Source organism: Netta rufina (genome assembly GCF_964035555.1).
Source record: "Netta rufina genome assembly, chromosome: 3".
Classification (NCBI taxonomy): domain Eukaryota; kingdom Metazoa; phylum Chordata; class Aves; order Anseriformes; family Anatidae; genus Netta; species Netta rufina.
The window spans coordinates 13998195-14023435 of NC_140125.1; the positions used below are offsets into that span (position 1 = coordinate 13998195).

A 25241-nucleotide genomic window follows, 5' to 3' on the forward strand; every position below is an offset into this window, starting at 1 on the left:
AAGAGGGAGAGGAGGAAGCAGTGGTGGCCATTCAAACAAGAGTCAACTTGGCGGAAATAGGAAGTGTTCAACCAAAATCTGGGATGATGGAGATGATTTCTGTCTGTTCGAGGAACCAAGGCTGGAAAACAGGTCTTTCATTAATTTGTAGGTTTTGAAATACAGAGGTGTTCAGGATATTTTGGGACTGTTTTGGCTGTGTTTGAATATGCAGAACAGTGAAGGGGTGCTGAAGCTGTTTCAGCATGAAGCAATTTTTACATGCATCTTTTGATTAAGTTTTTAACATTTTATAGCTGGGAAAGCTCTTTAAAAAAAAAAGAATTTGAAGCTCTGATTTTCTTCTTTTCACATGAAATGATTTCAAAACGTGTTTTATCAGAGGGCACTAATAGACATGGGATACTCATTTCTTTGTATTCCAAAGAAGAAACAGAAAGATTAAAATTAATTTGGTATCCAGAATGTATTGGGACCAATGTAGCTTAGAAATACTTGGCTGTACTTAGTCTGAGAACAGCACAACCTCGCAACGTGTTTACTAAATCACTTTGCATGTGACGTAGGATAAAATCCATATACGCATCTGTTTGTGCACAGACATGGCTGTACACATCCTGGTTGTGTAAGAATGAACCCAACTGAGCACTCCTTAGGTGATAAAAGTGTCCTATTTTCTTTTTCCTGCTTCGAAACACAGAGTTGGATCCTAACGTTCAGCTTCACATACCTATTCAGCAAGCATCCTTTGAGCCAGGCAAATAACTCATTGCTGTGTTCTGTTTTAATTTTAATTTTCAGATCGAGTGCCTCTGCCAGGAGAGGAGGGCAAACGAAACAGCGACCTGAAGCCAAGATGCCTCTGCAGACCATACACATGACAACAGAGAATCAGAGAAGAGTGAAGGAACTTCTTCGGGAGCTTCAAGGACAGGATCTGGCTCCCGAATCAGAGTTAGTTTAAACAGAGGCACTTCTTCTAGATGCCTTAATAGGCACGCTATTAGAAATAAAAAGTGATCTTTTTTTACCCCTTAACTTTTAATTTTTTCTCAAATCCTGTGATTTCAAGTCCACTCTGTTCCTCTACAATATTAGCTGTGGGAAAGAGATGGTAGAACTCCCCATTTGAGTGGAGGATTTAAAATTACAGGGGAAACATTTTTTGTCTATTCAGCAATATAATTTTATTTTATTTCATTTTAATTTGATACCTCTTTTTTATCAGAGTAGCTGGTTCTGGAGAAGACGATGACGAACCTGATTACCTTGATGATGAACAGTGCTGGTCAACAGATCAGGAAGTTTCTGACGTAACGCCAAGGTCTTCTGCTGAGGCAGCTGAGCACAAAATTGTGGAAAGTGAAGTGTCTGCATTTGCTGTGCACAAACTCTCCAGGTGAGTCCTTTCAGTGAATAACTTGTATCCCGAAGAGGTAAATTGTTAGTCTCAGCACTGTAAGCCCTCAGTGTTTGGAACTCCACTTGACTCCAGAGAAATTCTGTGTGCTGAACTGCTAGGCTTGTATTTCCTGCAAATTTGATCCTCAACTGGATGAACTTGAAATAATGGTTTTATGAAAATAAATCATTCTCATTTTTACACTGACCTTTTTCAATTCTTTCTCTAAGATCATGAAACAGGTATTAGGGAAAGCTTAGGAAGCATTGCTGTTATACATTTCTTCAGATAGGTATAATTGGGAAAATTTGTAATCTTTCTTCGTCAATTTTGCTGAGATAGAAACATTTATTAACTATTTTTTCTTTGTTTGTGAGCATTTTCTATGTGAGAGGACTCAGTTTTTTTTCTGAAGAGCTTTATTCATACAGTTCAAGTGGGAAATACAGTCCTGGAACTGTTACGTGCTACATTCTGAGCTGTGAGACAGTAGCCCCATAAACTAATTTATTACCTTATAAACAACAGACAGCGGGAGTTTTGTTTTTTCAGTAGTAGCAATGGGATCTCATGCCTTAACATGCTTCCTCACTGCCAGCCTAGTCAAGCAGATCTGTGGTTATTTTGTTTTGTAGCCTGTCACTCACTTGTTGCCACATTGTCTCTGTTTTGTTGCAGGTACGGTTTTGACAGTGAGCGTTGTAGGACCGTACTGAGATCCTGCAATGGTAATATTGGGGCGTCCTTGGAGCATTTGCTGCTGCAGTGCTTTGCTGAGAGATATGGAGAGAAGATGCAGGTTTCTGAAGCAGCTGCTCAGGCCAGTAGAGAAGAATGTTTAGAACAGAGACAAGAAGAGGCGTTTGTCCTCCGGTCAATCTATGGAGAAAAATTTGTAGAAAGAATTCAAAACAGAGTTTGGACTTTTGGATTGGAACTGGAATACCTAACGAACAGGCTCAGCAAATCGAAACAAAAGGGTGGTTGTACGAGGGATGCAGCAAAGCAGACTTCAAAAGAAATATGTAAATTTTATCTCCAAGGAGGCTGCAAGTTTGGTTCAAAATGCAGATTCGGACATGAACTCCCTCCAAACCACCCGCTGAGATCAGCCAAGAACTCTGTAGATGATTCTCATCTCAGAACTAACAGTGATGGTCCCGTATATGAACTTGAAGTAAGATTTCCTGAAGAAAACAAGTACCCGCTGCAGGCACCTCTTGTGGCATTTTATTCCACTGATGAGAATCTACCTCTCGCCTGTCGGTTGCACATTGCTGAATTCCTTTTTGGGAAGGCCTTGATAGCTGCAGAGGCTCACGAACCAGTGGTGTACGCGCTGGTGACTTGCTTAGAAGATGAATCTGAAATAAGCGAGTTGCTTGAAAAGACTCACCACAAATACAGCCTTCCTCCAGTGTCCCTGCTGGCAACGCCTCCAGGAAAGCTACACACAGAGAGTACGTCTGCCTCAAACCAAATATCAGAAGGTACACCAAATTTCCCTCTAGGGGTTCTGGGTTTAAAAAAAAAAAAAAAGAGAGAAGGCAAGGAGCAGAATCAGGCGCCTCTTCCACATCTATTTCTGGAATTAAGGTCATGTGGTGAGCCAGATCTATAATCTGCCTGTGCTGCAGGAAGTCCCTTTCTTAATAAAGCCGCAGCAGAAGGGTTTTCTGTTGGCAAGAAGTGAGCTAAAGGAGTGTAGAAGTAAATGACTTCAGGTTGGCAGAGTGAACGAGGCCTGTTCCCACACACTTGATAAAAAGCTGTTGAGAGATGGGATTTGAGCTTACCAAAACTGGCCTGGTGTGTGTTTGGAAGGGAATGGGGCAGGTTGTTTACAAGCTTTTGTGCATCAGTTCTCACCAATTCAGAAACATCTTTTTAGAAGAAAAAATACAATTACCAACCCTTCCTCACAATTAATTTTGTAAAGTGGGATGTAAGGCTTAGTAAATGTCACAAAGAAGTCTGTGTTGGTTTTCTTGGTACCTTTTTTTATTATTATTATTTTCAGGGGCAGAGTTGCAGCCCTCTGTTGTTTGTGGCAGGCTGAAAAAAAAACTTCATAGTTTTTTTCATAGATTTTCATAGATGACCTGGCTGTCAATTCCAAAGCTGTTTTATCTAAGGCAATCTTTCTTAAAGGGAGCTAGCAAGAATAATAGCATCACATTTTAGAGCACCTGAATCATGAAAACAGATTATTCCTTTTTTTTTTTTTTAACAGCTCCACAGAAAAATAGAAATTCAATAGGCAGTAGGAACTAAAGTGTCTGGTCCAGTTTCAGCCTTGTTTTAAAAGTCCTTGGCAGTGGCCTATCACTTAAAGTGTAGTTTTAATTAGTTCAGGCTGGTGTTGCCATCACAGCCTTGTGCTGCATACAAGTGGTCATGCAGTGAATTGGAGCGGGGAGCTGCAATGGGTGAAAAATACTCAGGAAGGCAAAACGCTGCCAGTCAGGTTCACCACACAGCCACCCAGACCCTGGTGCTGCAGAGCAGGGCTGGTGCAGGTGTAGTGACAAGTGGGATGGGGCTGGAGAAGCTGGGCTTTGTTTGACAGGGTGAGAGGAGCTTTGCTGGTAGTGTTGAACTAAATGTGTGTCAAAAACTGTCCTGTAGATCCTCATCTCCTGCCTGGCAAGGTTCTTTATTGAAAATGCTCCTAGAAAGTGTCTTTTCTCTACAGTGCTGATGGGGTCACATAGATTCATAATAAGAACACCTAACTGTGTGTTCTGTGTCTCCAGCCTCAACAGTGACAGAGCCTCAGGAGGAAGAAGAGGTGGCAGAAGAGGAGGAGGAAGATGAGCCCGAACAAGTTGTCGTGGAGAATGAGAGTTACGTGAACCTCAAGAAAAAGCTATCCAGAAAGTATGATGTGCAAGCAAAGTCTCTGTATAATGAAAATGTTAAACTCTGCACGCAGTTTCGGCTGAAAAAGGTATGGTATACAGAACAGAATACCTGTTTTCATGCTTGCTTTAGAGAAATAAATATTAAAACAAGGGGCTGCTGTTTCATTCCAGTTGTTTTCTTACTGCTGTGCTGCTCATCTTCCAGAAGTTCAGCTAACAATTCATTCTGCGTCTTGGTCTTGATGCAGAAGCCACAAGTTCATCAGATACAATCCGGCTGCCTTTGAGCAACCAGTAAGGGATCTTGCAAAGCTGAGTTTTGCTGCTGTCAGAGTTAGAAAAGAAAAATCAATGGCAGTTTTTATCTTGGAGCTTTCATCTGAGTATCAGATTAGATACCTTGGTAGAAGGTTGCTCAGAGTTCTGCTGCTTGCTAAGCTACATTAAATACTTCTGAGAATAACAGTAGCAGCAGTTTGGCTTTTTAGAAAGTATCCTTTTGCTCCACCTTATGGAAAAACATGATGCAAGGAAAAGAAACGCTGAATTACTGCATTCAGGAAGTCAGATTAAAGTCAGAAGGACTGTTAACATCTAAAATTGTAGAATCTAGGACAGGACTATCCTCAATTACCATTTTTTCTATGTTGCTTTCTGTGTGTCAGTCTTCTAGACGCTTCCAGTCCATGTTGCATGAAAGACAGAAACTCCCTGCATGGCAGGAAAGAGAAACCATTCTTGATTTCCTGAAGAGCCACCAAGTTCTTGTCGTGAGCGGCATGACAGGGTAAGGGTGTGGTTGTACATAACAGGCTTTGTGAATCAAACTCTACACAGAAGAATGCAAAACGTGGCCATGTCTTGAGAATGTTAGGGTTGTAGTGCATCCATGACCAGCGACAGCTATCGTAGATAAGGTTTATATGAAATATGACATTAACTAAACAAATTTCAAGTGGAATACAGTCATCTTAATTGATGTGGGTGGAAGATGTTTATTTTTGGTTTGTTTGTTGTTGTTTGTTTGCTTTTAATTGATGCCTGATCTTGTCATGCAGATGTGGGAAAACCACTCAGATTCCTCAGTTTATTTTGGATGCTTCACTGCAAGGTTCTCCAAACAAAGTTGCAAACATCATCTGTACCCAGCCTCGCAGGATCTCTGCCATTTCTGTGGCTGAACGTGTAGCCAAAGAAAGAACAGAAAGGATTGGGCTGACTGTCGGATATCAGATCCGCCTGGAAAGTGTTAAGGCATGTATGCTTTGCTTGTTGCCTTTCATTTCGTTCTATTAAAACATGTGTAGTGTTTGCCTAGCATACAGAATCTACAAGACAGAATCTCTGTCTTGTATCCACTCTACAGTGAGATCAGCAAGTTTTTATCACCTGTTTTATATTGTTTTGTGAAATACATCTTGTTTTATTTCATCCCCATTTGCATGGTCCGCTTTACAGAATGAGAGTTGAAGTGCTATGACTTATCTTGTTGTTTCTGTTGAGACTGTGGGTGAAGGGTCTGAGGTGAGGGTACGAGTAATACTTCTGTGTTCTTAGAAAGGTTGTCTGAGGTTGCTGACTTTGTTTCCACATCTCTGTTCCCATTTGTCTCCGAGTGGAGATTTAAACTTACAGCTTCAGTCAACCAGAAGGAGGAACTGAATTTAAGCTGGTGTCCTGGAAGTGAAGTTTTATCTTCGTTCCAGCTGATTGCTTTTTTCCAAGAAGTATGTGTAAAACTGCACGGTCAGATTCATTGAATCTTTCTAGGGACAGAGATCTGAGTTTTTTTATCACAAAGCAACTTCCAAAGGAAAACCAGTTCAGAATTTTTTGTTTACATGTTATAGTTAGCAATGCTCCTAGGTAAGAAGCAGATACTCCTAAGTTTTAGTCATCAAAGAAAAATTGTCCAGTCCTGTCTCCAGCAAGAATTGTATGTTTCCCTTCTGTCAAACCTGGCCGTCAGCTGAAACTGAACACTCCACAGCTGCACTCTTTTTGCGCTATGTTAAGTTGTGCAAAGTTCAACCAAGTGCTTTGTTTCACCTTCCCAGTCCTCAGCTACCAGACTGTTGTACTGCACTACCGGTGTGCTGTTGAGAAGGCTGGAAGGAGATTTGACACTGCAGGGAATCACGCATGTTATCGTCGATGAAGTTCATGAAAGAACAGAAGAAAGGTAAATAATCTTTTATCCCGTAAGCAAAATGAAGAAACACAGTCAGAAGGATAAAGGTGATTAAGGTGAAAGTATCTGAAGTCATTCCTGGCAGTAACGTGGGGTAGTGGAAGGAGTCTGGTATTAGGTTTTTGGTTTTGGGCAACAGGATGTTGTGTTGTAACAGTTTGCAAAGAAAGCACATCCCTTCTAGTTTCCATGCTTCCAATCTACTGGCACCTGGCAGTGCTGTTGAAAAGAAGTTTTGAATAGGGCTGGAGAGTTCTGTAACTTTTTAACCACAGTTGTCTGCTTCTTACTTCTCCTTTGTTTCAGTTTTTACACTAATTCTTCACATTCCTCCTTTTGGGAGCTTTTTTTCTCTCTGAAAACTAAGTGGCAAGGGCCCTTTTCTTTGATGCTTTCCTTGTGAAACACTGAAGTGCAGTGGGTTCTGTGGAGACTTTGACTGTGACCTGTTACTCTACAGCTCAGGTTGTATTTTAGCCTCATAAAAGGATGTGCAACTCAAGATTTCTTCTTTCTTCTCATCTAAAATCATTTGGAAGCCAGTTCAAGAGGCTTTTCCGGTAGGGAAGGAGCAAAAGTGGCTCATTGATTACTTCCAGTTAATTTGTTATCTAATGCTCTTGACTTGTCATTAATGCAATTAATTTATAATGTAACCAGAACTTTTCATAGTTTAAATAAATTTGCCAAGTAATCCTTACCCTCTCGTAAGGAAAAGCCAGAAAATAAGCAGATTGGCTTCCGTTAATATACTACATTATTAGCTTCCATCTATTCTGAGAAGCTCATGCTGTTGATGTGATGGTATTGCTGTGCTGTTGGAAACACCATGGAAGTGGAGAGAATAGGGAGGATAAAAAGAGATCTAACAGCTAACACTGAAGAAATTCAAATGTCTTTTTGCTTGTTTTCTTCAGTGACTTCTTGCTGCTGGTTTTGAAGGATATAATGGTTCAGAGGCCAGACCTGCGCATTATACTAATGAGTGCCACCTTGAATGCAGAGCTTTTTTCTCAGTACTTTCACTCCTGCCCAATTATTAACATACCAGGTGAAAACAGTTGTTTTTATTATCTTGTCAACATTCGTTGTTTTGGTGGTTTGGTTTCAGTTTTTCTGCTTGTGAAGTGTTTTTATATTTGTGTGCAAATCAGTGGTGAATAGTAAAAAGATCTTCTTAACTTCAGACAAGGGCTAATTTTGTAAAGTGGCAAGATGAGGATTTCTACAAGAACTATGATTACAAGTGCTTAGAAGGAAAGACTCATGAGATTTACAAGAAACGTCTTGGAAATTTAGCCTTTTTGGTGCTTGCTTTACACCAGCAGAATATCCTTCCCAAAAAGCCAAAAATGCTAAGATAGCTCAGGGAACCTGGTCATGTCTAGTTTCACCACAGCTGAAATTTCCCATAAGTTTATCAGCCCTCCTCTGGCAGCGTATGTGCCTGTCACCAAACCATGCTTGGAAAACATCCACTGCTTGCTTTAGACAGAAATTACAGTGAAGAGCACAGTATAGATGGAGAGTCCCCTGTTCTTTTTCTTTAGTCACAGAGGTGGATTAGGGATTAAAGCTGTGAAGCCAGTGTGTAAAATAATAACCTGTATGAAATAAGAATCATCTTTTGTCTTTTCCTTTTTCTGTGGGTGTTGTGTGCAAAATAGATTTATTATCACGTTTCCTTTTAGGTCGAACGTTTCCTGTGGATCAGTTTTTTCTGGAAGATGTGATTGCAATGACAAGGTATGAAATTGCCAAACGTTCTTAGATCTATTTGGTATTTGAGGTTGCACTGTTGGCCTTGAGACTGCACTAGATCTGTACATAAATTTAAAAATGAGCTCCTCTCAAATCTCCCCATCACCTGCAGTCCTGGAGTTCTGCTAAAGTACTGACTTTAAAAGGTACTTCTTATACTGCAGTGGGGTCTATGCTTATGCCAAAAAAAAACTTTCTAAATTAGATACCAGAGTACTCGAGAAGAGGTGAACTTTGCCATGAGGAGTGTGTCAGTGCCTGTGTATTGACAGATTTCTCCTCATCCACTTTTTACTTGTTTTAGTGATGGTTAGACATTGGTAGGCAAAAGAAATGTGAAGTTAGATTCCAGCACCGAAGGCATGGTACCAAACAGTTCCTTTTTGTAAGCCCTATTTTGCAGCAGAAAGTGAGGCAAAAATTCCTGTTACCGGTTGTAGCTGCTGGAGAGTCCCAGCAGCTCAGCTATTTGAGATAGTAAATGGATCAGCTGTTGTAAATTATTTGCAGATTGTTGCTCTGAGCTGCCTGCTTAGCTGTCAAGATCACATGTGCAGTCCTAGTATTTCTCATGACAGCTTTTAAAAGACATAACACCCCAATATAGCAGAACACCTCTCCCTTTACCCCCAGAACTGGCTAAATATTTCAGCACTGGTGACCTGCTAGTAGAAGAGAGAGTTGCACTGCAAGTGATCAGACTTTTTTGACCATCAGTCTATTCTGGAACTCCCTTGCCCTAAAGTCAAAGCTACCAAATACTTGACTACAACAGGGGGTTAACAGCTTGCTTACCCACACCTTTCCATCAGTAAAACTGAACCCAGTTCAGAAGTACTGCCTTCCCTGTGCTTAGAATGGAGGTGGAGCAGTAGCATGAATTGAAATAAGTGTGAAGTAAAATTCCCAGTCTTTTTACTGTCTCTGGTTTTGTGGCTGCCTTTTATATAAACCGAGAGGAACTTGGTATAGTTTCAATACTGTATCTCTGTAGCTAAATATTACATCGAGACTGTTAGGCTTCTTTCTTTGCCACTGAACATTCTTCTGCTGTTCAGGTATGTTTTAGAGGACAGCAGTCCCTACAGGCGCAAAGTAAAGCAAGAAAACAAACTGAATGGAAGACACCGAAGAACAGCATTTGAAGAAGTAGAGGAGGATCTGAGACGTGCTGGCCTTCTGGAAGCCACTGACACAGCTGTCAAGGACTCAGACCCAGACCAAAAATTAACTCTGAAGCAGCTTCTGACACGATATAAAGGTAAGCTCCTTAAATCTAATAAACTGGCATATAACATTTGTACGACAGCGTGGTATGCCACCATATAATATTGTATGTTAACTGCATGTATATTATTCAGAGTTCTGTGGTGGTGAAATTAAGCGGGTTGCTGCTTGCTACTTTCTAGGTGAGATTAGAAACCTCTTGTCAGCTTAAAAAAAAGGAAACCCTTCATTCTCTTAAACTAGAACAAACGCCTTGGCAGTTTTTAAGCATCTGAAAAGGGACAGTTTTCAGCTACCTCTTTTTTTTAGATGCCTTGTTGACTTTCACTTTCCCCTCTTTACCCATTCTTGCTGAAGCAGCTTTACAGCACGCATCTTCCTCAAGCACCAAGGAGATCACTTCATTATCACAAGCCTTCCTTGAGAAAAGAAACCATTCAGTGAAAGGCTTAACAGGGGGAGACCTTTCCATTAACTTCACACACTCTTTACAGCACAATAATCCCTGTGCTTAGTCCTGAAGAGCTTCTCTCTGCACACCCTTGTGGAGAGCTCCCCAGTGGTAATGAGCAAGAGTCATTGCTCTTGATTGCTCTTCAGATTCCTGCTGAATAATCAGCATCTCAGAAGGGTGATGGAATTGATCTGGTTTAGAGTTGGTGTAAGAAACACTGAAAGGGAGAAGAGAAAGCTTGATACTGTAGTCTTGAAGGTATCAGTTGGTGACCGTCTGAAGGCTTTCAGCTCCTTTTACCACTAGTACATGCGTGCGTCGTTCTGCTGGTAGATGAATCCTGATGTAGGCTCAGTGCAGGGCAGGTGTGAGCCCTGATAAGGTATGAGAAAAGAAGGGAAGAGCTGGAACAGGGGAAAGCATGGAAGGGGGAGTGTGACCCCTGAGTGACTTATGAGGCGACCTCTGCCTTGTCTCAGCGAGATGCTGGTTGTGCAGCCACAGTGGTTTGGTGTATGCAGCACGTGTGTTTTATAAGAAATGGACTTAACCATGTGTTTTATTTCTTTTTCCCCAGGGGTTAACAAGACAGTGTTGAAAACAATGTCTGTCATGGATTTGGACAAGGTTAATCTGGAACTAATTGAAGCCTTGCTGGAGTGGATAGTTGCTGGCAAACATTCGTACCCCCCAGGTAATTTCACTGTTCTTGAGAGAGAAACCAAAGTAGATTTATGCAGGCTGTGTGCTTGTATACAGCCCCAAGCTAGTGTTTTGCATGCAGTTTCTGTACTCACTGATCACTTTCAGGGGGAAAAAAAAAATCTGAGTAACAAAGCCCCCACTATGCATAGGATGGGGAAGATGAGAGAATTGTCTACTTTGGAAAGTCTTTGATGTGGAATTGTTTCAGCCTGTACACTTCTTGTGCAATAATTGCAAAACTGGAGTTTTGCCTTGGGCTTTCGGCATGTTAATAACAACATATGCTGTCATTTCTGGTGACTGATTTTTATTTTTATCTTTTAAATTGACATATTTAGGTGCTGTCTTGGTATTTTTGCCTGGTCTAGCAGAAATCAAGATGCTTTATGAGCAGCTCCAGTCTAATGCCCTTTTTAATAACAGGCACAGCAAGAGGTAAGGCAGAAGAGCTCCCAAATTATCAGTCTTTACCCATAAATAAAAAGTGGCTTCCTGCACAAAGCCTACCTTTCTCCAGGGACAAATAAAGGTTATTAAATGTATGAGTTTGTGATATGAAGGTACCCAGAACATCAAGGTAATTCCTATTCTACTATCATAGTGACTTGTTCTGTTTGTTTGTTTTTTCTTCTCAGCTCAGGAAGTTGAAAAGTGTCAGTTTTTATTTATCTGGTTAAGTTGTGGTTCTCAGAGATCCTAGTGCTGAATGTTCTCCATTTTGTGCTTCAGTAAACTGCTGAACACTTCACCTCAGCTCGTTCTCTTTCAAAACGTTTGCTGAAATGCCTTCAGCTGTTACTGTGGTTGTATTTGGCGTTAGATTGTTACATGGAGGTGTAACTGAATCTCTGTTTAAACTGTCACACAGATGTCTGTGGCAATGTTGACTGGAATGATTTTTTCCAGCCTGACCTTATGAATGGCACGTTCTGGGCTCTTCAAAAGAGACAGAATTTTTGTTCATTTCAATTCTGACGCCTTTCCCTTAGAACATGTCTTAAAGGTGATATGGCAGAGAAGTTTTCTGTTCTTACATTCCTTTGAATGGCTGTGTGCAATATCTCGTGCAAAACTACATACAGGCAGACTGTTCCCAGGAGGGAAAAAGCTGAAGATGAACTGAGTGTTCTCTCATACTTCTCCAGGTGCGTTGTTTACCCGCTTCATTCTTCGTTGTCCAGTGAAGAACAGCAGTCTGTGTTCCTCAGGCCTCCTGCAGGAGTTATCAAAATCATCATCTCTACAAACATTGCAGAAACATCTGTCACCATTGACGATGTGGTCTACGTGATTGATTCTGGAAAAATGAAAGAGAAAAGGTACTGGGATTCATTCCTGCTCTGTGCCGTGAGCTGCAGAAAGCTGCTGCAAAGTGGGGGAGCCAGTCTGGACCCAGATCCAAAGTGATGGGTGGGAATTGTATCCATATAGTTGGCAGCATCCATCTGCTTGAGCCCCAGCTTGTTCACTCTGCACTCCTGAATGTAAACCTGGTTCCTGCTCTCCTCTAGGTATGACCCAAGCAAAGGAATGGAAAGTCTGGAAGACACATTTGTGTCCAGGGCCAACGCTCTGCAAAGGAAAGGACGAGCAGGCCGCGTAGCCTCAGGTGTCTGCTTTCATCTTTTCAGTAGCCATCACTTTAACCATCAGCTCATAAAAGAGCAGTTACCAGAAATCCAGAGAGTGCCCTTGGAGCAGCTTTGTCTAAGGTGAGTGTTAACAGTTCCTCTATAGCCTGAAAGAGCCAGGGTGCAGAATGTCCTTTCTCCACTGCAGAGAACAAGGTACCAAGTAGTTCTAGAATCAGGAAACCAAGAGACTTGCTCTGGAGATTTCAGGTTCTCCTGATCTTACTATCACATGGCTTCTGCATCCAGGGATTTAATCATATGCTCCCCCAGGTCTTCCAATCCTTTTTCAGTCCTTAGCTCATTTTAGACACTAGGAAAAAGGTCTCTCATCACCTGAGAACACAGTTGGGTTCCTGTACTCCTGACCCACAGCAGATGTTTGTCTCTGTACATTACATTCTTCCTCAGATGTACATTTTATTGTAAACCCTTGCTTGTGTGTCCTGTGTACAGAACTAAGCTGCCTTTTTTTTTTCTTTTTAATTTCCCTCCTCAAGAATTAAGATTCTGGAGATGTTTTCTGCACAGAGTCTTCACTCTGTCTTATCACGACTAATTGAGCCCCCTAGAACTGAGTCTTTACGAGCATCGAAGCTGCGACTCCAAGACTTGGGAGCACTAACTCCAGATGAAAAGCTCACCCCTTTGGGATATCACTTGGCTTCCCTGCCCGTTGATGTCAGGATTGGCAAACTCATGCTGTTTGGCACCATCTTCCGCTGCCTGGATCCTGCGCTAACTATAGCAGCCAGTCTGGCGTTCAAGTCACCTTTTGTAAGTAATCTTAACCACGCTCCTGGCTTCGAAAGCAGTGCTCTCATACAGCAGTGAACACTGTTGAAACTGGCTGCACACGACACTTGAGCATTTTAATTCTTCTTATTAGCCTACCTTGTTTATATGTTAATGCATTGCTCATTAAAAATCTTTATAAACAGATGAACAAAACCATGCAACAGTGACACGAATGTTATCTGTGAGTGAGCAGTAGGAACAATGTGGGGATTAGTTTTAATCTGAACGAGTGAGTACAGCCAATCCCCTGTGCCCAGATTTAATGCAAAAATTTGAAGTGAATATTAGAAGCAGTTAGAAATAATGACAAAATTGTGATAATAATGAAGCTGACATGTCTGAGCTACGAATACAGAGTTCAGATATGATGTTTTTTATGTTTGCTCTCACTTTGGCTTTTTGGGTCAGCTGCTGTTGTTAATCTTCTGTTGCAATGTGGACTTGTGTGAAAAATCAGACTTTGTTGAGGTTTTGATTGCTATCGTTAGGAGCGCAAGTAGTTTATGTTAGGGGTAGTTGTGAAAGAAATGGAAATAGATTGTTCTAGTTATTAAATTGCATTTTGTTTTCTTTATGCTTATTAGGGATTTTCTACAGCATAAGTCCAGGTGCTGTATAGGTCTCTGTATTCTGAAACAGAGTAACTTAAGCCCAGCTCCTTGAATTTCCCAAGTTACTGTCACCTTCTCTCTGACTCAGGTGGATTTTAGACTTGCTGTGCTCTTCTCTATTACAAACATTCTTCTATGAGCTTCGGCTGCACTACCTTGCTAACATTTTTCAAATGGTATTTTTCACCTTGGCACTTGTACCATGAGTCCTAAATTAATATTTTCTGTGAACTGCTCAATCACAAATTTGCCTTTGGATCTCCTGGGGTTAGGCAGGGCAACAGGCTTAGGTACTCTGCTGTTGACTGGGCATTTTTGAATGCCTCTGATCCTGTGCTGTCTACGGAGGCAATTTTCGGGCTGACCTGCGAGCTGCTGTCAAATTACCAGAGGTGTTTCACCATGCAGCTCCTGGGATGCCAGGTCTGCACTGTGAGAAGAGTGAGAGGATTAACCTGTTACTGCCTGTCTAGGTGTCCCCGTGGGATAAAAGGGAAGAAGCAAACAAAAAGAAGTTAGAGTTTGCAGTAGGGAACAGCGACTATCTGGCTCTTCTCCAGGCTTATAAGGTGAGCTAAAAGTCAGCAGCTTCTGCCAGAGGTGTGTGATGTGCTGAAATTCAAGCTGTTATATTTTAGTTAAGGTTTTCCCCATCTTCTCAATTAGGGATGGCGTTTAAGTACCAAAGAGGGGTCCCAAGCAAGCTACAACTACTGCAGGGAGAACTTTTTATCAGGAAGAGTTCTTCAGGTAAGTCAGTTTTTGTCGCCTCATGCAGGGACTGGTTGAGACACCGAGGGGGAGTTCTGGTGCCTCAGCTGAGAATGTGTTAAGACTCTCTTGCCTCCATGGGTCATGCATCACCGACCTTTCTTTGTCTGTTTGTAGGAAATTGCCAGTCTGAAAAGGCAGTTCACAGAACTGCTTTCTGACATTGGGTTTGTGAAGGAGGGATTAAGAGCCCGGGACATTGAGAGGAAGTGGTCCCAAGGAGGCGATGGTGTGTTGGATGCCACCGGAGAAGAGGTAATGGTGGTGTTCGTGCAGACCGTATTTTGGGAACAGAATTGTGTTGCGTAGCCAGAGATCGTCCAGGGCTACGTGATGGGGGTGGTAAGGGCTTGGTAGCTGTGGTGTCTCACTGTGCTTTGGGACAATTTGTGCTTTCTTTCCAATTTTGCTCCAAATTGATGGAGGGGGGCAAGATGACCTCAGTCTAGCCTGAGACCTTAGGACCAAAAACTGGACCTTCTCTGTAAAACACAGCAGTGCCGCTATAGAAGGGAACTGGTTTCGGTGATTGACACATTCCAGAAATGGGGTTTTGTCTTTTGACTGACTTGTAGGATACCTAATTTGTGCATTCATTTAATAGGCAAATTCCAATGCGGAGAACATCAAGCTGATCTCAGCTATGTTGTGTGCTGCGCTGTATCCCAATGTTGTCCAGGTAAAAGAATGCTTTTTTTTTTTCTTTCTTTCAAGTTATTTCATTTCATTCAGAAGAACGCTCCTGCTGTGCAGCACATCCACACTGCCAGCTTTCAGCAAGGGCCAACTACCAGATTTGAGCCCCTTTAGATTGCCAAACTTTGGGGCTTGTAGTGTCAGAGACAGGTCGCCAAATTCCCTTTTGTATAGCTTGATACTGTTGCTGTTCCTGCAGCCTGCTCGCAGTGTTACATATATGCCAGCAGCAAGTGTTTTTAAGAACTTAATTTAAATTACATTTTTTTGTAAGATCCTGGTTACAAACGAACTGTAAGAGTTTAGACAGCACCTGGAGTGTATCATCTGTCTCTAGTGACTTGACTTGTTACTACTTGAGAATTTCTGTTGTTGAAATTAAAACATAAGTTAAAAAAGGTGAATTCAGCTTGCTGGTACAGTAGGCTTCTCCAAATTTTTGTCCTACCTTACAGGTGAAAAAGCCAGAAGGCAAATACCAGAAGACCAGTGCAGGAGCAGTCAAAATGCAACCAAAAGCAGAGGAACTGAAATTTGTTACCAAAAATGATGGTTATGTTCACATTCACCCTTCGTCTGTGAATTATCAGGTCAGGATTCTTTTTTTTTCCTGCAAACACTGTTTTTATAAAAGAAATCACCTTTACTTGAACAGCTGAGATTAGTGAGGGTCCCTTTTGATGTTTAAAAATTATTCATGATTGAATATCCCCCCTGCTGGGATTATAAATGATGGTGTATTCCAGAGTTAAGAGCGTCCTCTTGGGCACACAGTTAAACTGCAACTTCTGGAGCAGAATTTAGCAGATGCAGAGCATGTTTTGCTGTAACTGTGTCTACAAAGCTGCACTTAGAAATGCCACTGCAGTGGTTTTCCTTGGCTTTTCCTCTGTACTGAGATGGCGTGTGCATGTAACAACTCTGTATATGTAGATAACCCAACCCCTCCCCCCTCAGGCTTTGTTTCGCCAATTATTTATTGGTTGTAATCTATAATTCATAATCTATGGGTATACTCTGTTTCTTCATGGGTCCTCAAATTTAGTTAATTTTCTTTCTAGCTTACTAGCTATTTTTAGGTAAGAGCTCTTCTCTCTCTGCCATGATGTATGGTAACACTTGTCTGTCTCTCTCCGTGTTTGATGATTCAGTGCTTTTCCAGGTTATAAATTACTTGCTTAAAGCATGGGATTTTTATCATGAACTGTAAGCTGGAATTATAAAGGCTTTGAAATGTTCGTCATTCTTGTTTTAAGAAGAGCATAACAAATGCACACAGAAAAATCTCCATAGCATGAAAAGAATTTGGGGCCTTGAGGCAACTGATAACTTAGCTGATTGCTGACATGCTCGCTGCAAAGGGGGAAGGAGCAAGGGATAATTGGCAAAGTTGATGGCAGCTCTCATGGATTGGAGAGAGTCTGTTAATCACGCAGACACATTTCGGTACATTTGCTGTTCTTTCAGCCTTAGAAGAGGCAGGCAATCCCTTATTCGCTTGAGCAGGTCAAAATAGAGGTGGTGCAGTAACAATGGTGTTGTGTACACGTGCTGAAGGGTTAACCACAGCCTTTGGGGCTCTGCCATTCCAGACCCGGCACTTTGAGAGCCCCTACCTGGTGTACCACGAGAAGATCAAGACCAGCCGCGTGTTCATCCGAGACTGCAGCATGGTGTCCGTGTACCCGCTGGTCCTGCTCGGAGGCGGGCAGGTTCACATGCAGCTGCAGAAGGGAGAATTTGTCATTTCCCTGGATGACGGCTGGATCCGCTTCGTGGCTGCCTCTCACCAGGTAACGAACAGGAGGGAGAATGCTGGCGGCAGGGCAGTGCTGAGCGGCATCTCAGGAGCCTCACGCTCACCTCTGTGTTTCACCACCTCTGCTAGGTCGCCGAGCTGGTGAAGGAGCTGCGCTGTGAGCTGGACCAGCTGCTGCAGGATAAAATCAAGAACCCCAGCATGGATTTATGCATGTGCCCCCGTGGCTCTCGGATCATTGGTATGATTGTAAAGCTTGTGACCACGCAGTGATGTGTGAGCAGCGCCCTGTAAAAACTCCGTTTGCTACTGCCTGAGGCCAGACCAAGTAACGGCGGTGTCTTTATGTATTTATTGTCTCAAAACACGGCGCTGATCTCTGGAAGAGCAAGTTGGCAGCCGTGCTATTACAGGTGGTTGTTTTTTCTTCTGTTTTTTTGACTGTGGAGAGCTTTCTTGTTGAAAATGATGTGGTTTACAGTCCACACTGGGACATGGGAAAAGGGCAAATCTTACAGGAGGAACAGAAACCTCCAACTAAGAAAGCCAAGTGTTTTTCTGCAAAACCATACTGGGAGTGTTTTCTGGTCACAAAAATACCGCTACCTGGCTGCTGCTTGTAATAATGATGTCTGAAAGCAGCTGCTCTTTAAATGGGTTGAAATGCACCTCAACATTTTTGACCAAGACTTCACTGAAGTAGTGAGTCTTGTATGAGCAGGAATTGATTTGCTTCCAGTTTAACCCAAAGCCCTTAAAATGAGAGACTGTAAATGTTCAGTTGGAGTAACTTGCTGGATCAGTGCAGACTGCTGTGGTTGGAATGTATTAACTGCAGGAAAAAGGTGGCTGTTTCCCCTAAAAGAGGAGCTTTTCAGGCCCCTGAGCTCTGGAAAACAGCTGAGATGGACTGCTGCAACCCGTTAAAAATGGATCATTGAAGGGATGATACTGCTTGCTGTTAAACTTCAGGGGGTGGTATTCCTCTTGCCACCCTTATACACCTGGAAGATTTTGCTGTTTGGAAGCTTTTAGCCAGTCTTGATCTGGGGAAGAACAGAGTGGTAGCAGAAGAGTGTGAAGAATGCTACAGTGAGAACGAAATCACTTGTTTGACTTCGCTTGTTTGCCGTGCTTAGCATCAGTACAGCTGAGCTGTTTGATGCAATAGCAATTGCAAATAACAGCAAGTGCCTTACGTGAAAGAACACTGCTGGCAGCTGCAGTAGCAGAAACAGAGCAACCCTCTCTACCCCACCACCTGCCTAGAAGCAGCCTTCAAGCTGAGGGGGGCATCTTTCAAGACATTCAAGCTTATGCAGAAGTGGTTTCACAGCAACAGCCTTGCATGAGGAAGGAAAAGGTCACGTAGCACCATGTTCATCTAATGCTGGATGCTCACGCTTGGTTTCTCTGAGTCTAGCAAAGAGGTGTTTTAAGGCCTAATCATTCTGGGGGGATCTTAAAGCACTTCAGCAGAATACTCCACGTTTAGCCAGCGTGCAGCCATTAGCTCCACATGGAGTGGCACTACTGGATGCGGTATTGCTTCTGTGCAGGGCTGGCAGTCACTCTTGTAAGGGCCAGCAAATAGCATTTGCATTGTGGTTGGCTGTGGAGTGCAATAGGAATGGCTCCCGTTTCTCTTCAGATTTTTGTACACTTTCAGAGCGGCAACCCTCTTGAATAAAACAACTTCTCAGTCACCAAGGAGTGCAGTGCTTTGGATGGACACCAGTGCTCAAGCAGGTTCTGCGTGACTTCTCCCAACTACTACATACTCCAGTCTGCCTGAAGCTCAGGTGAGGTAGGAGCAAGGACAGCAGGTGATGTGACAGGTTCTAATTAAAGCCATTCACCCCACTGGAGGGAGCACTTGAGAAATGGCCTTGTGGTAGCACAGAAGAGGGTAAGTCAGGTTTTTAGCTTTCCTGAACAAAAGGAGGTTTAAGTAAAAATGCAACCTAAAAATTGTAACATTCAATAAAAATTGTAACATTCAAGAATGGACAGCAAGACTGAGAAGGGGCAATGGTGACACTCCCATAAATCAGAGATCTGTGGAAGTCCTACAACAATTTGCCTGCAGGCAGCCACTGAGTAGCTGCTGTGCCATATTTGGCTCCCAAACGTCCATAGTAACAAACAGCAGTGTTACCACGAAGGATTTCTTAGTTAGAAATGCACAGTTTATTTCAATGCGCCAATAAAAAAGCCCAACGTTTCCAGATCACAGAACATTAACACAACAAAAGAGTTTTGCATTAGTCTACCAATAAGACTTTTAAAAGATCCAAAGTCATGCCAATTGTTGTTAGTCAATAGAAACAGCCTTCTAGGACTAAGCCCTTACATTTATAAAGACACCACAAAATCCCTTATAATAATGTAAACAAAATAAATTTTCTTCTTAAACTTTTTAACTTGAATCCATTCTTTCAGGACATGCACTCCTTCAAGGGCTTCCTGATGGTGAATGACTGAAAGGGAAATAAAAAGGAGTAAGAACAACTCCTACAGTAAAACCAACAGAAAATATCCACAATGCCCCAGGTTTCCTGAACACAGGAAACCTTTCTAGTATTATTCCTCTTCATGCTGTTTTTGTATGTAGTTTGTGATGAGTACTGGAACCCATCCAATTACATTTTTCACACTTGAAGTTGTTAATTAAATGCTGTAAGGGCCTGTTGAAATGAGAGCACTAAGCAAGACATCAAGCCTGCTCAAGAAAAGCCCCTCTGAGTCTACTTTCAGGATTCTTACCCTGCCGAGATGAAGGGGAGCTACAACCTGTGTGGTTCCAGGCTGGAGCTAGCCCTGTGTCTGGGTATCACCCTCCCAAAATTCCAGCATTTAATTTTCCAGTTACAGAGAGGAAATTGCCTCTTACTTCACAGCATGCAGTAAGAGCAGGCAGCTGCACAACTGTGTAAGAGCCAACTGTGAGTGTTCACCAACAGGGATTTAATCCTGTCATATGCTGGTGGTCTGCTTCACGCCTTTTTACCCCTTTTCCAGCTGTGCTTGTTTTGTTTGCTCCATTACTCACTTCTTCCCTGGATTCTAAATTCCTCGGGAACTTTTCAACAGTCGATTCTCATTTAGCAACCTTTTCTATTGCACTTTAACAAGGTTTCATGGAAATAGGTTATTATGCTCTAGTTTTAAGATATTCCTACCTTCTCTTTGGAGATGGTGATCTGGACTTTGAGCGACTGGAAAAGAAAAGACAGCAATGTAACTTCTCATTTATTAGCTTACATACAGTCAAGTCACCACTTTCGTCCATTTCAAAGTGGTAAGAACTGACGTTTTTGCATCCAATGACACCACCCTTAGTGCTGCTGGTAGCAACTACACCCAATTTGAAGACTTTAAGCAAGAAGCTGCAGTTGAAAAAGAAAACTGCTGAAAGCTGAAGCCCTCGGGAGAGAGCAACACAGCTTCCAACCAGCTACAAAATGGTCACAGTAATCCTGCAGAGCAGGAGCAGCGAATCAAGTGAAGGCAAGACAGGAGGACTGAGAACAGAGGCAGTGGATGTAAAGTATGCCTCAAATCCTGCCAAAAATACTTTGTCATCACATGGGTTCATTAAGAACGTGCCAGATATCCACAGTCCTGGAAGAATTGCTGACCAACCCATGAAAGTCAGCTATAACAAAAATACATATATTTAAAAAAGTGTAAAAATGTTTAAAAACCAGCCATTAAAAAGACTCTTCCACATGCACCTAAAATACTGGTCCAAACACATACTTTGAATCATGACAAAAAAGTTACTGAGTGCCAGTTGTATTTATACGCTCACCTTTTAGCAGGTAAGCCAGATTTAGATCTACCATGGGACCCAGACCTACAACAGGAGAAAAATAAAGCTCAGCAAAGCAGCCAGTGGCATGCACATACAATGATAGTTAGCTTAACCAGCAACAGCAATTTCACACTGCACAGCATCACAAACCAGAGAGGAATGCTCTGCTCTGGCGCAGCAAGCTTTCCTCAGGACATTTCAGAAGAATCCTTTCTCTCTTATTGCACACTCCATTTGTCAGGAGACAACACTACAAGCACAAGAAGCTCCCCAGCAAAGCTCGGCTGCCACTTCTACAGAACAGAAGGCTTTGTTCCAGGCTCTCCCACAGCTCCTCCCCACCCAGCATCCTTTTCACAAAGGAAGGATAGCTTACAGCATCTTTTTAGAAAATTTGGCTGTTTCTTTTAAAAAACACTAACTTGAACATGGAGCTTTCCAAGATTTTATAATACCACCTGGATGAATTCTGACACTAGAACAATTCCTTCCCCCTCCCCTCCATTTTCTGTCTGTAGCTGTTTATAGGGGGTAATCAATAGTCACCTCACCTTGCCTATTGCTTTATACACATTAAATAAGTGCAGCTGCTTTTAAACCTTCCTGGCCACTATACTGAGCCATCTGTAACAGTTCCTCAATACTGTAACCAGCAGTTTTCTGACTGCATCAAAGTTACACAGAATGGAGTTGCTGAAGTCTACCCAGAACTCTTATTTTGTAGCATGAGCACAACTTCCTTCAGTCAAGAAGATGCAGAAAGCCAGCACACCAGCATCTTACTGCCAGTACTGGCAATACCTCGCTCCCAGAGTGTGCCATCACAAGGACTGCCAGTCAGCAGCTCCAGAAGCAGAACCGTCTGCACTTGGCACAATGCTTCTGTAACTCCAGGCCTAACTACCACTGCTCACACCTGCAACTGCAGACCCCTGAAATCAGCATTCCTCACATTTCAGTAAGAGCATCAGGCATCTTTCCTGCAGGCACCCTACTGTCCCAGAACCAGGAGCCACCAAACATCACAGCAGTACCCAGACGTGCGCGGCAGCAGCCTGCAATCTGAGCCTGCCTAGTCATTTACCTCCTGCTGTGCCTCCTACGCAGTCAGGACAGCTCCAGTAATTGGCAGTCATCATCCTCTTAAGGGCTCAGTGAGCAAGTCCTAAAGCAGCCAGCAGACCCTAACGAAGCCCATCTCTTCACTCACTCTACCACAAGGACAATTTCTTCCTGTCTATCACATTTTTATTAACACAGGAGTATTTGTACATCTTCCTCAACTTCTATTTTGGCATGCAGGAAACCTCCAGATCCATGGGGACGTGACAGAGCAGTCCTCAGAAACACCACCTGTAACACTGGGACTCAGGGTCCCCTTCGTTCAGCCCTCCAGAACCCTAAAGCCAAGTGTCCTACCCCATATAACACAGTTCTTATTGCTACAGCAACTTAGTTTCATTCTCAGAACTGTGACAATGCTGAAAAGCCATGAGCAACAGCTGAGCCAGTGGTAAGAATCTCATTATTGCTTGCGTTCTCTACATACGAAACCAGTAATTTTCTAAACTTCTTTCCATCCAGCACAAATCATATATATGCTTCATTTATGGCTTCGTGTACCTAAATATATAGATGCAGCCACAAAAACAGGAGGCATAAATTATTAACGTTAAGGGGAAATATTGCTATGCTGCACAACCTTCTAACCCCTTCCTGCCACACATTTCCTAGGAGAAGGAAGGAAGACGAACGTTATTACTTGTTTTAATTAAAAACATGCAACTTACCTGCTTCGAGGCCACACAACAGACCGAGACCTAGAGCGTGATCTGGACCTAGACCTAGAAAAGAGCAGTGGAAGATCAGCCACTACTGTGCGACTCATACAGCAGGCATCTTTCAACGTGGTTCTCTGAAATCACTAACATTATGCAAATAATGAAAGTTACTCAAGTTACTTCCGCAAAATTAGCGGTATTATTAGAAAGCTGTAATAGATTTGACCAGTAATATCATCCACGTAAGAAATTCCGCTGCCCTGCTTTAAGTCATTACTCTGTATCCTTGAAGACAAAGAAAGCCTTGACCATAGATCAAAATCACAAACCTAGTTTTAGAACACTATGAAAAAGATCAGAAATGGTTGTTCAGAGTAAATATGCACAGGTTTCTAACTTCAGATAAAAGGTTCAGGTTAGCCCAGGGATGTAACCCCATAAAGTTCCTGATGAATGCTAGGGACTGCAGAAAAATGAAGTTAATGCTAACTCCAACAATTACATTCCCTTCAACACCATTGTGAGCTTAAAACTTAACAGGTAACATGTACCTTGATCTCCTTAAAGATCCAGACCGTGACCTCCGAGGTGAAAATGATCTATACCTACGAGGAGAGATTGACCTGGACCTGCGGTAGGAAGCTGACCTTGATCTACAAAACAAAGACAAAAAAGCAAGTTACCGTGAAGTACTTTTCACAAAGAGTACAAAGGGGTACAGAGTTGAGGGAGAAGAAAGAACAGTAACAAACAAGCGCACAACAGCCAGAATCTTACCTCCTACCGCGACTTCGACTGCGTGACCGAGAATACCTCCTTCCTCGGGACCTGGAACGGGATCTAGACCGGGACCTGGGTTTAGGTTGGAGAAAACACGTATCAGAAAACAGCTTCAGCCACCACTACATGTGAGGCCCTGCTGAAGTCAAAACTTTCAGACAACTAAAAACAAAATAAAAACAAAAACAAAAGCCACATCACTAGCATCTTGTGAGTTGGAAAAAATCTCTGGGCCTACTTGTCTTGAGCAATTTTACTACCTAGAAAAATGTTAAGAGCTGAATTACATTGCAGAATTACATTAGAATAAAAAAACACTGTAATGCGTATTTAAAATAAACCTTGCAAGTTTGCAGGTCGACCCTCTTTGGCCCAAGGTCTAGCAGATCTAGACGATCTAGAAGTATCTATAGCCGATCGCTGCATCTAGGTGTTCTCTTCAATCTAACGACGATCAAACTGACAGCCCAATGAGCCAGGGTGAGGCTTGATTGACGCAAGAAGATTTTTCTAGCTGGGAATGTGGTCAATCTGGTGTTCCTCTTTCTAAACCGGAGGGGGGGCCCCAACTGAAAGCCAAATTTACTGTTACGGCGGTCACCGTCTCAAATTTTCTGCCCTTAAAGAATAAGGTGAAGCTACGTGTAGATGGCTCGAGGGGATCTGGCCTCTTATGCTGATCACCTCAAGGTCTAGGAGGATCTTAAGTGTCGGATTTGCAAGGCGCCTCAGCATGAAATCTTAAGGCTCGTGACATTCTGAATCAAGGCGACTGACTCAAACGAAGAAACCTGAAAGGTTTTGACCAGGTTGATTATTAAGATAGTAACATTCGATATGTATTAGCAAAAAAAAAAAAAAAAAAACTGAAATACACCTGTTGACTTACAGCATTAAGAGTTTAAATTGGCTTTTTCTTTGCTAACAAGAGCTACACAAAAGTGAACTGGCGAAGCAACCCAGCCGCGCCACTCCCGCACATACCTGCTCCTCCTTCGGCGACTATAGCGATGGCAATCATAAGCATAGTGGCCTTTCTCACCACACTCATAGCATCTGTCATTGGGGTCAAAGGGGCGCCGGGCAGGAGGCCTGTCGTAACGGGAGCGACGGGGCATCCCCGTCGACACTTCCACTCTCACTCTGGAGCCACATATTATCCTGCAACACACGGAGATTGTTAGCCACAAGAATGGTTTTCTCCCCAGTGACTGGAGCTTGGAGGAGAGGCAGCGTGGCAGCCCGCAGGGGCCGTTTCCCCACACACGTACTTCCCGTCCAGTCCCAGCACGGCGTCCTCAGCATCCCTCGGGTCTTCGAACTCCACGAAGGCGAAGCCCGGCGGGTTCCTGGCGATCCACACGGTTCTCAGCGGCCCGTAGTAGCTGAAGGCTCTCTCCAGCTCGCCTTTGCCGGCGCCGGTGCCCAGGTTCCCCACGTACACCTTGGTCTCTGAGGGGGGCAGCGGGGCGGCCATGTCAGCTCGGGGCGGCCGCACTGCGCAGGCGCAGCGCGCGAGGCCTTCAACGCGGCCACCCCCCTCCCCCCACTCCCTCCCTCCTTCCCCGCGGCCCTCAGGCGCCGCCATCTTGGGCGCCGCCTCCATTTTGCTGCGCGCCCTCCGCCATCGCTCCCCCCCCCCGCCGCCCAACGCCTCCCGCCACCGGCGGCGGCCCCGAGCCGTGCGCGGCGGGCGCCATCTTCCCCCGCAGCCGTTCCCGGGACAGCGGCCGCGCCCCCTCCTCCCCTCTCCTCAGCGCAACCCCCCCCAACACCCGCTCCAGCCCCGCCGGTCCCCGCTGAGGCCCCCGGTGCCTCCCCCTCCCCTCAGCCCGTACCGTAACGGCCGTATCGCGACATCGTCCCCGCTGCAGGCCGGGCCCCGCGCGCCTCCCCTTATATAGAGCCCGCCGCCGCCGCGACTGCGCGCCCCAACGGCACCGCCGCGCGCACGGGGCGGGGCTCGGGTCGCCAGGCAACGCGGGGCGGGGCG

General features: G+C 43.6%; 2 protein-coding genes across 3 annotated transcripts; one reads left to right on the forward strand and one right to left on the reverse strand.

The window, feature by feature from the left end:
* Window positions 1–13: 13 nt before the first annotated feature.
* Window positions 14–19293, forward strand: DHX57 (DExH-box helicase 57). Its single transcript, XM_084285319.1, has 23 exons — window positions 14–132; window positions 802–954; window positions 1229–1399; window positions 2081–2892; window positions 4159–4352; window positions 4932–5053; window positions 5325–5520; window positions 6324–6448; window positions 7375–7508; window positions 8149–8203; window positions 9277–9479; window positions 10477–10593; window positions 10943–11039; window positions 11750–11923; window positions 12116–12316; window positions 12736–13012; window positions 14118–14213; window positions 14311–14394; window positions 14533–14670; window positions 15020–15094; window positions 15567–15701; window positions 16704–16904; window positions 17000–19293. Exons 2-23 carry the CDS (start codon window positions 857–859, stop codon window positions 17141–17143), a joined length of 3849 nt encoding a protein of 1282 aa, XP_084141445.1. The 5' UTR covers window positions 14–132; window positions 802–856; the 3' UTR covers window positions 17144–19293.
* On the reverse strand, window positions 19034–25225 carry LOC311208548 (serine/arginine-rich splicing factor 7-like). Of its 2 annotated transcripts, XM_084285338.1 has the most exons (9): window positions 25087–25225; window positions 24520–24700; window positions 24233–24409; window positions 23246–23320; window positions 23020–23121; window positions 22478–22531; window positions 20685–20729; window positions 20053–20088; window positions 19034–19350 (listed from the first exon to the last, which is right to left on the reverse strand). In XM_084285338.1, the coding sequence occupies exons 1-9, from the start codon at window positions 25106–25108 to the stop codon at window positions 19326–19328; spliced, it is 717 nt and encodes a 238-aa protein (XP_084141464.1). In that variant the 5' UTR covers window positions 25109–25225; the 3' UTR covers window positions 19034–19325. The 2 variants fall into 2 exon arrangements, with proteins under 2 accessions (XP_084141464.1, XP_084141465.1); XM_084285339.1 differs by lacking the exon at window positions 20685–20729 and having other exon boundaries at window positions 19040–19350.
* Window positions 25226–25241: the final 16 nt, after the last annotated feature.

Excerpts from the sequence above, each read along its gene's own strand:
- DHX57 (XM_084285319.1), top strand. The coding sequence starts at position 857 with ATGCCTCTGCAGACCATACACATGACAACAGAGAATCAGAGAAGAGTG. Across the intron at positions 9,480-10,476 it reads GCTTCTGACACGATATAAAG|GGGTTAACAAGACAGTGTTG; the intron begins GTAAGCTCCTTA and ends CTTTTTCCCCAG. Across the intron at positions 10,594-10,942 it reads CAAACATTCGTACCCCCCAG|GTGCTGTCTTGGTATTTTTG; the intron begins GTAATTTCACTG and ends TGACATATTTAG.
- LOC311208548 (XM_084285338.1), bottom strand. The coding sequence starts at position 25,108 with ATGTCGCGATACGGCCGTTACG. Across the intron at positions 22,532-23,019 it reads GGATCTTTAAGGAGATCAAG|GTCTAGGTCCAGATCACGCT; the intron begins GTACATGTTACC and ends GCTCTTTTCTAG. Across the intron at positions 20,089-20,684 it reads TCTGGCTTACCTGCTAAAAG|TCGCTCAAAGTCCAGATCAC; the intron begins GTGAGCGTATAA and ends TTTCTTTTCCAG.